An 11,767-nucleotide genomic window follows, 5' to 3' on the forward strand; every position below is an offset into this window, starting at 1 on the left:
CCAGTTATACCTTTAGTTAATCTACACAAGCCTGAAGTCCCACTTGCAGTCTTTGCAGAGTGCTGCAGCAACAGGAATCATATCCTTGTCCCTGCAAAGGCTCCCTGTCAAATACCTGTCTAGATTTTACATGTTTATTAATTAATTTAAAGGCAGCAGGGTGGTGGAGTGGTTAGTGCTGCTGTGTCAAAGCTACAGTTTCCTGCTTCAAATCTACCTGCTGGCTGCGGCCTTTCTGTGTGGAGTTTGCATGTTCTTGTACCCCAGCTTCCAGCAGTGTAAATGCTCACCTGCAAACACAGCGTTTTTAACTTATAGGCTAAATCCACGTAAAGAAACAACAATTAATTAAACTAAAAAATTAACTAAATTTGTAAAAAAAAAAATTAACATATTTTCAGCGTCCCCTTTAACTCCTAACCTAATTTATTTTCCTCCTTAGTCCTTCCCCTTTTACCACCCAGTCCTTCCTTCCCCCTCACCCATTTTCCTCCTGCCCTACAGTCATGGACATCCCTTCTCTGCCTTGGGTGTGGCTTTGCATAAAACCCTCTGCTGGCCCACTGCATTAACAGAGGGGAAAAAAGATAATAGAATCATTACTAGTTCCTGTTGCATAGCCCAGAGGATTATTCTTCTTATGCAAACAGATTTATGATGAATTTACATAACTGGGCAACAGGCCGAGGAGAAAAGGTTAGAGCAGAGGGCACAGACACTGTGAGGACCTGGTGATAAAGTGTTTTGGTTCATCCAGTTAATTCAAACTCAATATTTACATTCTTGCTGTAGGAAGTGAAAACTGATACCAAGGCATTAATCCCCAATATTGTCATCATAATATTTCATGCAAGGAATAATCGTCTATTTTCACGCTAATGTAACAAATACTCATGCAGATTAGCACACAATGGGATATTTGCTGTAATCGGTCTGTGGCTCTTTAATACATCCAAAATCTGTTTTAAACTTATGTCTTTGGAAATACTACGGTCTAAAAAAGGATCCAGGATCCAGTTGAGCTTCTGTTATTTTACAGTGTTACTGGCTTATATTTTTTTAACTGAAAAAATAAAGCCTGTGATTCTTTTAAAATTTTACTTTAGCTGGTGCCTGATTTTATTCAGTTGAACCAACAAAGAGAAAAATGCCGTATAGAAAAAGCTTTGAAAAGGTTTTACTACTGATAGAAATCTTGGCTGCTGCTGAAAGTGCACTTTTGGCCTAATATTTATTCATGTTTGCATTTCTGTTGTAAATAGGCCTCTTCCAATAATTTGCATTACACTAGAAGACAAAATTTAAATTTGGTCCAGGGAAATCTTTTTTTGAAATGGAAAACAATTTAAAATGTATATGTTTAAAATGTATGATTGGTTATTTTATTGGATAATTCTTGCCTCTATTAAAACAAAAACATATCAAAAGCACATAAAAACAAAGGAAATCAAATGGAAACTATAACAACCACAACCCAAAACTAAGAAACAGTTTGGAAAAGTTAATAATTGATTGGAAATTTTCAAACATGAAATAACCACCACCAGTAGTGAAACAATCAACAAAGAATAAAATTAATTGTCAGAAATAATCATTTGATGATTATTTGTTAGATTAGAATGTCAAAACTTCACTGGCTCCAGTTTCCAAAATGGAAATATTTGTTGTTTAAATAAGGTAGCTTTAGCAGTAGTTGTTCTGTAAGTGTTGGACCTGCAGTATAATGTCTGATCATAAGTTTACATTCAACCAATGAACAAAAGATGTAAATGAGCAACTCTATCCCCTAAACTGTAAATTGACAGTATCTTATTTCTTGTGCTATGGGGTCAGATGTCAATATAATTTACATTATGATGTGAATGCTCTGCTGGAATCCAGGGTGCATCTCTTATGTCTCACAACGCTGACTCCTCCCTCCCCAGCCACACCTCCCCTCAGACAACCTCCCAGCATCCCATCCGTCTGGACAGACAGGGTGTCCACAGGCTGAGAAGTAGGGCTGGCTTGGCTGAGGAGGGACAGGGCTGGCTCAGAGAAGAAGATTAAGAAACAGAAGGAAGACAGAGGGATTTCTGCGCTGCACAGATCAGCTGCTGACTCTAAGCTCCAGGAGTCCTGTATGATGCGCTTGGCTGAAGAGCAGAAATCACCAGAAGAAGGTGTGTGCAAATACAAACATAGTGACATCTCGTTTGAATTTTAATATGTAGCTCTTGACAAGACGGTTTGATATATTTAAAGGAAATTATGTTTATAAGCTGTTTTAAAATTGCAAAATTATTTATGATTTCAAATGAGAGTTTTAAACCTGTTATTAATTTATTGTTAATAATCTACACCTTTCTTTCTTACAGTTTATACCACTGTCTGTATTTCTACTTGCAGAAATGAGTTATGGGGCAGCATGCATTTTCTTGCGAGGAGGGAAAAACATTGTAAGTACAGCAGTAAAAGCATTTTCACATCACTGATAGGGTTTCTGCTGATGTTTGCAAACTGCTGTGAAATGTCGATTGGATTATAACCCAAAAGCTGACAGGACAAAAAGACACGTACGGACAGATTCTTTGCCTGCACTTTACAGTTGCTTTGCAGTGATGATACTGGATGCCACTATGGCGTTAATCTGCTCTGTGGCACAGACTGGTTTGATTAAATCTAAAGGAAAATAAATGTGCTAATTGTGTGGTAAAAAAATTGTGGCTACGGTAATTTTCATTTTTCATTTTTTTAACAGCTGCTGTATGTTATTGTTGTAAAAGGAACGGGGTAAACATACGTTTTTGTCTTTATGCAGGCAAGAGAGCTGGCTGAGGACGAGATTGATGGTAAATTCAATTCTCATCTACATCCCTGAACGTTTTCAGGCTCATTTCATACACACACAACTGTGGCACAACCTTTACTAATGATCTATCTGATTGGGTGTTTTGTTGTACACTCTCTGCAGAGCTGCGTGAAGCTTTCAATGAATTTGATAAAGACAAGGATGGACTGATTAGCTGTAAGGACCTGGGCAACTTGATGAGGACAATGGGTTACATGCCCACTGAGATGGAGCTGATTGAGCTGGGCCAAAATATCAACATGAACCGTGAGTCCTTGTTAAACATACTATATATATAAAAAAAGCTGTGAAAATGTGGCAAAATTCAACAATTAATGTCTTAAACATAGAAAATCTGACAGACAGGTTTAAACTTTTAGAGATAGTGTCAGCACTAACAGCACCAGGAGTTAGGGCCATTTTTCAATTGCTGCGTATGTTTTAATTATTTCCCATTAGTTGGTGGGAGAGTGGACTTTGAGGACTTTGTAGAACTGATGGCCCCCAAGCTTCTGGCAGAAACAGCTGGGATGATTGGCATGAAGGAGCTCAAAAATGCCTTCAAGGAGGTGAGAGTGAAAGACTTTTTTTCTTACTTTCTAAGACCAAGGAAATGAAGCAGCTATCCACATGTCTCATTGTCATTTTAGAGGAAAAAAGTAGGTATTACACGTTTTTCTTTACTTTACTTTGTCAGTTCGACATGGATGGAGATGGAGAAATCACAACAGAGGAACTCCGACAAGCCATGACCAAACTGATGGGAGAGCACATGAGCCAAAGAGAGATAGATTCTATTGTGAAAGAAGCAGATGACAATGGAGATGGAACAGTAGACTTTGAAGGTGCAAGCTGTCTGTCAGATACAGTGACACAAACATCTAAATATCCTCAATACACATTAAACTGATCCTACCTGTTATCACCTTTGCAGAGTTTGTCAGAATGATGTCCCATCAATGACAGCTGAGGGGAACGTCAATGAATGAAGATCCTTTGCACCTCTACAGGCATGCATCAATAATGATGCAGCCTTTCTCTACAGCTCTTTAAAGTTTCTCTCTTTAATATTTCAGATTAAACATATAGTAATGTTACAATTCCAGTTAAATGCTGCAAGACAAGTAAAGCAATACAATGCTGTTCTCAGAGAGATTTTCAAGCTATGCAAAGATTCAGTAATTTTCTGAGACATTTTTAAAGAGTGTTAACAGTATTACAGACATTGTATTTTGTTTGATGTATATAGAGGAAGTTCTTTTAAATTGGTTTGTTAAACTGATTTTTGAAATTTGTATTGTTTGTATTGTAAATGGAATATATTTATTATTAGTGGGTTATTTCGATACGACTGCATCATTCTTGTGGCGGCAACAAAGTTATGATACAACATTAGAAAGTTAGCAATTTGTAACCATTATGCTCCTTCTGTGTATACGTACATATACAGTATAGTATGGGATTATATCATTTATTAAGGGATGGCATTTAACAAGTTAAATGCTGGAAACCAGTATTTCTAGATATCTGCCTTTGTCTTGCAAATAACTAAATAAATCATCTGCATATATGTAAATGTTGTATGTTGATTTGGGCTGATGTATGAAGCTGAGAGTAACTCGAGTGCATTAATCACCAGTTTAATCTGTAGGAATGTGACTTCTAACATTACTCCATGCAGATAAAGAGGTAAAAACCTGCCTTATTATTTGGCAAACTAGTCAGAAAATAAGAAAACTTGTAAGACTAAATCTCTAATGTTAGATTGTAATGTAAAGGTTGGTCTGACTCAAGAATAAAGTTATAGGCAATTGACTGAAAATATCTCCAATGAAAAAGATCTGCTGCTTCTTTGCTTACACATAAAGCAAATGTCGAACACATTCTTAGTATGACTTCTATAATAAATCCACTTGCATAATAATACACATCTTGCTGGTTGTATAATAAAGCAACGTTGATCTATGCCTTTCATGAGCTAAAGAAGGGATTTGGAAACTAAAAATGTCAGTGCTGCCCTGCTGTGGCTAGAAATGAGGATTGAGTAACATCTCTGCCCTGGCATTGGAAGGACATCAGGATAAAGAGACTGTGTGACCAAACATGGACAAGCCACTGATTTGATAAGGAGAGTCATAATGCATCATCACAACATTCTGACATCATCATGGAGAGCAGATTTGTATGTATTAGGGGCAAAAGGGGAAAAAAGATGTCCTTGTTGCTGATTTAGGCCTTTTAGAGATCATGGTCTGAGCCATTTTTCTGAATCTGGTGCTTCTCAGTACAAGTTCTTCTCAGACATTTTGAGGGTAAGACTTTGAGAGTGACAGCTTTTTATAAAAATCAATGTGCAAAGAACTGTATGCACATGGATTTTTATAAAAAGCTAAAGTAAAGTAAAATCAAAGTAAATCACTAGTACTCAGCATTTGTTAGTTAATTTTCCAATGTGGAAACAGTATAAAAACGTGTGATTAGAAGTTGCCATGTGGTTTATCCCCAGTACTGTGTCAAGCTGTTTCAAAGCCAGCACAGCTGAAATTAAATACCTGGGTTCAGGGACTTTAGGGACATGGCTAGGGACAACCTGCCTCACTGTTGGGAAACATCAGTGAGACAGATGTTATCGCATGACAAACTAGACAGAACTTCAAATGGATGGACAGCTGGGGCATGGTGGCTTATAGTACCAATTAAAAAAGTGAAGCTGTTCTCCACACACAGACCTAATAACAACACACATCTGTCAACACCACTTTATAGATTGGATACAAGAACTGATAAGCTGTAGTGTAGATAAGCCTAGTGGTTCAGTGATAATTTTGTTCTGTTTATGATATAAATAACTGTTCGTGTGTGAGGAGAGGCAGTGAGACTGAGAATCAGGCAGCCATTTAGGAGTAATGTGTAATGTCTCATTAACTTTATTTACACATTAATGCACATGTAATGTAAGTGTGCATATTTGAAGAGTGGTATCCCATATAAACTAAGGGGTGTCATGCGCAGAGAGGTTGATTCGGCCAACGGAACAGTCAGATTATGTAAAGATGATGTGATGCTTGTTGCTCGGCCTTTACCCCGACACTCCGCTGATCCCTCTGACATCCAGCATTGACTTTTACTGAATTAATCCACAATAATCTCTCTCTCTATCTCGTTCGGGTCCAGTCCGAGGTAGCCACTCTGCCCAGCAGCTTGTTGTCATGCAGATAATAAGAACTGAGCTTTTAACCCTTTTCAGTCCTCCTTCAACATAACCCTCCACTGTGTTTTTGTTTTTTTCTGTCCATATTTATTCCAGAAGGTCTGGTAATCCTTCTGAGAAGTGGTGGATGCTCCCTGGATATCTAACCATCTGGCCTGACAGAGTTCGTGCAGCTCATCACACTCATCTAGTCTTTTGCTGTTGAAATTAATCTGTGAATTTATTTTTTAATGAAATGAAACTGCTTGCATAGTGGGATTTTTTTAATTGATAATATTATTTAGAGAATTATTAGTTTCACTTTATTAGAATATCAAATACTAAATTGACTGTGGTACAACACATCTGTTGGTGAGATAAGGATGTGTTGTGTGCCTGTGTGTCACAGACTGCTTGATTACAATAAAAAGATCATGTTTCTGCTGCTGTATTTGAATGACTTTATTTGTCAAATTAAATGTAAATGTTAATAGCAATTTTTTAAAATAAACTGTTATGTATAATTTCTCAGATACAATAAACTTTTAATTTAGAGGCAATCAAGATCACAAAAAACACAAGCACTTTATCCATTTGTGAAATAGATAAAGTGGAATAATATACTTTGGAATAATTTCAGAAATAAGTTGTATCCAGGCCTCAGAAAATGAAACTTAATTATATTAAATTTTGGACCAGCACATTTCTGCAATTTGAACCACATATTTAACTTTTGCTTTAATGCATAAAGGTTTAAAAGTGTAATATTTCATTCCAGAAAATACATTAGATGAGTGTTCAACCTGGGTGGTAATAACAACAATGTATGCAAATCTAACATCAAAACATCAGATTTTTCTTTTCTTTTTTTTTTTTTTACATCTATCCAGTTATCAACACAATATGGTCATAAGTGTCCCTGGGTAAGACACTGAACCCCCAACACCCCATCCCCAGGGGAAGGTTGCGTCAGGAAGGGCATCCGGCCCAAAATCTGTGCCAAATCAACATGTGGACAAATGAACTCAAGGGATAAGCTGAAAGGACAAAAAAAATAAAAAAATAAAAAAATAAAAAATGGCTATAAGAGCATCTTTGGCTTTACTCCAAAGGAATAAATATTACGCTTTTATACACATATCCACATTTGAATTATGATGCAGGGTAAGAAAATTTGTAATAAAGCAAATATTTCACACACACATTAAATGTACCATGTGGAACCCTTTTAAAGAGACTTTTTTGTAAGTCGGCTGTGATAAGATAGTGGATTGATCACCATGATAACGTATTCTAAACACGAATTCAATGAAGTGACGTTGACTGACATTTCCCGTGTCCAAAACGTAGCACTGGGAACGGAAGCCGGAAGTGGACACTCGTACTTCTTCAGTAAGCGCATTCACTGACTGCACATTGTCTACTTACTCTGCAAGAAATGTTTTCAGCAGGACGTTTGTGTTGTTTAATGAAAACAAAGCGGAAGTTCGAAAAGTTTACTTAAGGATGTATTGACGCGTTGGCTGTGTGTAAACCGATGTTAGCTAACTAGGTGACGTTAGCTGTGCTGTTAGCTTCAACTCGCATGTTCTGCAGCCGTCAGAGCCTAACATGTCGTGGTCTGCTGGCCACTTTTTAAAAGGTTAAAAACAACACCATGCTTTAATTATTTAACACCACAGTGCACTGAACATTAGGCTCAGAGGGCAAAAATCTTCACTATCGTTATCTTATCAGATAAAAAAATTAGAAAAGTTAATTGTTCTGTCTGAATGAATCAACAAATACACATACTGAGGATTTGACGATTGTCAAGTGTTTTATACTGTATTATTCAGTGCACACTGTTGCATTTTAGATTTCTTTTCCTTTTGTCCACACAGGTCTCGAGTGATGTTAAGAGAGTGTAGAAATCTCTCTTGGACTTTTTCATTACTAACCTATAGAAGGTGGAGCTTTGTCTCTTCTGTTTCAACCTCTTTACTCGTCCCTCCACCTCTTCCTTCACCTACTCGCAATTTCAGCTTCTTGACAAGCAGACAAACCTCAGTCCCTCTACACTCACCTGTTAATTTCTCCTGCACTTGCTCCCTTTCTCATGCTGTTCATGGTTCAGGCCTGATGGAACTAAAGGATATTCTACAGGTGCTGGAGCAGCTAGCTCCTCTCTCTCTGGCTGAGTCGTGGGATAATGTTGGCCTGCTCGTCGAGCCAAGCAAGCCTCGTCCTACCAAAACCATCCTGCTAACCAACGACCTTACAGATGCCGTTATGGAGGAAGCAGAGGCTATGACCTGTGATCTCATTATCTCATATCACCCGCCGTTGTTTCGGCCAATCAAGTGCCTGGTCCAGAAAGATTGGAAGCAGCGATTGGCCATCCGCGCTGTGGAGGCTGGGATAGCAATATTCTCGCCTCACACTTCTTGGGATAGTGTTAAAGGAGGATTAAATGACTGGCTGGTTGGGGCACTGGGTAAGAGGTCGTTCTGAATGGATAATTTGTCACATATACTGTAACTATTTTGCACCCACCTGTAACTATTCTGATGAGGTGTCCCCCATCTTTGACTCTCAGGCAGTGGCCAGGTGTCTGTGCTGAGTCAGGCTCTCAGTAGCACCGCCCTCAGTCACAAACTGGAATTTAGAGTGAGGAGTGCTGAGGAGCTGGACACTGTTATGGAGGAGCTGAAGGCATGTGGCAGTGGAGCGACCCTACAGCATTCAGTCAGCAGGTTTGTTTTTAAATAAACCAAAATATGTATTCAAGTATGTGTAAAGAACCATTTTTGTGACCATTTTAACAACAAGTTTAATATACTCCATTACCGCACATAGATCCCAAACATACAGTGTATTTGAATTTATTTTCATTTCAGCACAACATGAAATTAACGTGCATCTGAAACTTTCAGATAGTCCAGCTTAGTCTGCTTATTTCTCATGGTTGTGATAACTACTGTGAAAAAAAGTGTTTGTACAAAATTTGCAGATCAATTTTACTGAAAAAACTAAGCTATGCACATGTTTGATTTTCATGCCATTTGCGCAGTGCACAACTGAAGATGAGTTTCACACCTTCAATAGCAAGTCTTTTAGCATCTTCTTCACCACAAAGTAACAATTTATGTTTGAATTGGAACATGGTCTGTGTCACAGGTATAAAGAACATGGCAATAATAGTGTGATCACGCTAACAATACAAAACAGTGAAACTTTTAAATAGGTTTTTCTTCATAACAGACCAGACAGCAGTGGAACCCATGTGACTTTAGCCTGCAGTGACTCAGCTCTGACTCCAAGTGTCCAGACTCTGTTACGACACAGTACTCCCAGCCAGTCACTAAGCATCCTAAAGTTAGAGAAGGTAGAGTATGAACACATTACTATAGCAGTAATGAACTGATGACTTTAATGTTTGGCTAAAATGTTATATAATAAATGTTTTAAAAATTGCATTGATGATTGTCTGTTATGCTGGCATCCTGTTTTATGTATAGCAGAAATTGACCCTTGCACCCATCACTCTCTGCAGCACCCTCTCCCAGGTCATGGCCAAGGGCGACTCAGTGTTTTGCACCAGCCAGTAACCATGGCAACAGCTGTTCAGAAAGTGAAGTCCCACCTGGGTTTAGGTCACGTCCGTTTGGCTCTAGGATTGGGAAAGACACTAGGTAGGGTATTGCTATTTTACTACAAGTTTAAAAAAATAAAGGAACAAGGGGAAGATTAAAAAGATTTATTGCTACAGTACGTGAGCAAAAAATAAATGTTCATTTCGTAGAGACATGTGGACAGGTGCTCTCGAAGTCTCCTGTGAAAATAGGATCTATCAAATCATAGATGCTCTGAAAACAGCCTTCTCAGTTACTGTTTATTCCTTGTTGAACAGATTTCAGCTAAAACACACATTTATGTCAGGCTTTGATATCAAACTATCATGTTTGATGAAATGTTTGTCATTATTCTTACATTCCTTAGAGTCCTCTGTGCGAACGGTGGCTGTGTGTGCTGGATCTGGAGCCTCAGTACTGAGTGGAGTCAAAGCGAACCTTTACATCACAGGTCGGGTTTTAAATAAAAAATCATGCATGTTTTGAATGCAAAACATTTGTTTACACATGGTATAATTAGTTTGTTACTGCTAATGTTACCAATGTTAACCAGATATTACACTATATACATTTCTCAGGTGAGATGTCGCATCACGAAGTGCTGGACGCTGTTGCGCAAGGAATCAGCGTCATCCTCAGCGATCATAGCAACAGTGAGCGGGGTTTTCTGGCTGTGTTCAGGGAGAGGCTGACTGTGCGTCTTCCTGACACTGTCAATGTGGTACTGTCGAAGGCTGACAGAGACCCTCTGGAGGTGGTCTAACCACTCTGAGCTAATTGCATTACAGGTAGTTAATATCTGGGTCATTAACCATTAATAAAGAGAGTGAGATTTTGATTTTGATGAATGTAATTGTCTTTAAAGAAACAATGTCTCATTTTTACAGTAAAGAAAAATTAATTTGAAGTGATTGCATGAAAAATGTGACTAAAACAGTAGCACAGTTTTTTTTTGAAAATTAAAATGGTTCTTATTTGATGATGAAAAATTCTTCCTTGGTACAACTTGTGCAGTTTTTCTTCCAAGACCATCTTAAAAATGGTGCATAATTGATTAAAAAAAATGGACGGATTGTGGGATAAGGATGAACTAGATTGTGCTGGATGAGACAAAATATCCTCCACAAATGCACCATTAGAGCTCAAATTGAAGCATGTAATCTGTAATCTTAATGTATGCGGCATGTGGATTATTTTTCGGACAACACATGGATAGACTATTTTAACTCTGATCACCAGTGATGTCATGTGTGTCCTTTGCTAGCTTAGAGAATGACAGATTATGTAAAATTTCCCTTAAAGAGGAATGTGTACAATATATTGTTAAGAGTGAAAAAAATTCCCCCAGAGTAATAGGTATGTTGTTCAGACAAGCTTCTGTTATCTACAGTTTGAGTGAACAAAGATACTTTGAAGATACTTTGAAGTTATATTTAATAAAATAATCCATATGCTGACCTTCAGACCTCAGTAAGCAAACATGACATCAAACAACTTGGCACACACATGTTAAAGAGCAGGCACATGGTAATACCTAATGCACTGTAAACAGCTCACAATGCCTGCCCCCTCTCTAGCAATGGTAAAGAAAACAAAGCAAGTAGCAATCCTCATTATTGGCTATTAAAGAATCTAGAGGCTGCAGCGCCTGCAAAGCACCTGTCCGTTCGTAAAAACATTAAGAGATGTCACACACACACCTCTCTGCCCCCATCAAGCTAATGGCTTTACTCTCAGTATGGGTTCACACCTCCACTTCCCCTTAGTCTTTAGGACGTTTTATCTTTCCCCAGCACACACACGCATACTCGTACCCAAATGGAGAAGGTAAACAACAACTAGAACAACATTTATGCGTCACTCCTGTAAACTGAATCCAGCTGTTCCACTAACAGGAAAGTCAATAATCAGGTAGATTTAAGACAGTTTTCATACATGAAAGCATACATATGATAAAGCCACACAGTTTTCTGTCAGTCATTCAAGTTGCAGAGGCTCTGCACATGACGTAAGGGTAATCCCCTGCTAAAGAGCTTCAATGGTCTGTTGACAAGTCCTCCTAAAAGCATCTGATCACCGTTGCCAGTTCTTGTATATTAAAATCTCTTATGAGGATTTGTAGTGACCATCGTT

General features: G+C 38.1%; 2 protein-coding genes across 6 annotated transcripts; both read left to right on the forward strand.

Annotated features, from left to right (window-relative positions):
- The first annotated feature begins 1,908 nt into the window (after window positions 1-1,908).
- Window positions 1,909-4,654, forward strand: cabp5a (calcium binding protein 5a). 2 transcript variants are annotated; one of them, XM_067487850.1, is made up of 7 exons: window positions 1,909-2,162; window positions 2,389-2,438; window positions 2,801-2,831; window positions 2,954-3,097; window positions 3,290-3,399; window positions 3,528-3,675; window positions 3,765-4,654. In XM_067487850.1, the coding sequence occupies exons 1-7, from the start codon at window positions 2,123-2,125 to the stop codon at window positions 3,791-3,793; spliced, it is 552 nt and encodes a 183-aa protein (XP_067343951.1). In that variant the 5' UTR covers window positions 1,909-2,122; the 3' UTR covers window positions 3,794-4,654. The 2 variants fall into 2 exon arrangements, with proteins under 2 accessions (XP_067343951.1, XP_067343952.1); XM_067487851.1 differs by having other exon boundaries at window positions 1,910-2,162; window positions 2,358-2,438.
- Window positions 4,655-7,273: 2,619 nt separating this feature from the next.
- Window positions 7,274-10,625, forward strand: nif3l1 (NIF3 NGG1 interacting factor 3-like 1 (S. cerevisiae)). Of its 4 annotated transcripts, none has more exons than XM_067487854.1 (7): window positions 7,274-7,412; window positions 8,137-8,496; window positions 8,599-8,755; window positions 9,264-9,387; window positions 9,556-9,694; window positions 10,002-10,085; window positions 10,213-10,625. In XM_067487854.1, exons 1-7 carry the CDS (start codon window positions 7,301-7,303, stop codon window positions 10,395-10,397), a joined length of 1,161 nt encoding a protein of 386 aa, XP_067343955.1. In that variant the 5' UTR covers window positions 7,274-7,300; the 3' UTR covers window positions 10,398-10,625. The 4 variants fall into 4 exon arrangements, with proteins under 4 accessions (XP_067343955.1, XP_067343953.1, XP_067343954.1 ...); XM_067487852.1 differs by having other exon boundaries at window positions 7,331-7,412; window positions 7,904-8,496; XM_067487853.1 differs by lacking the exon at window positions 7,274-7,412 and adding an exon at window positions 7,419-7,662 and having other exon boundaries at window positions 7,904-8,496.
- The last annotated feature ends 1,142 nt before the right edge of the window (window positions 10,626-11,767 follow it).

Source organism: Channa argus, chromosome 20, assembly GCF_033026475.1.
Source record: "Channa argus isolate prfri chromosome 20, Channa argus male v1.0, whole genome shotgun sequence".
In the NCBI taxonomy this organism is placed as follows: Eukaryota; Metazoa; Chordata; class Actinopteri; order Anabantiformes; family Channidae; genus Channa; species Channa argus.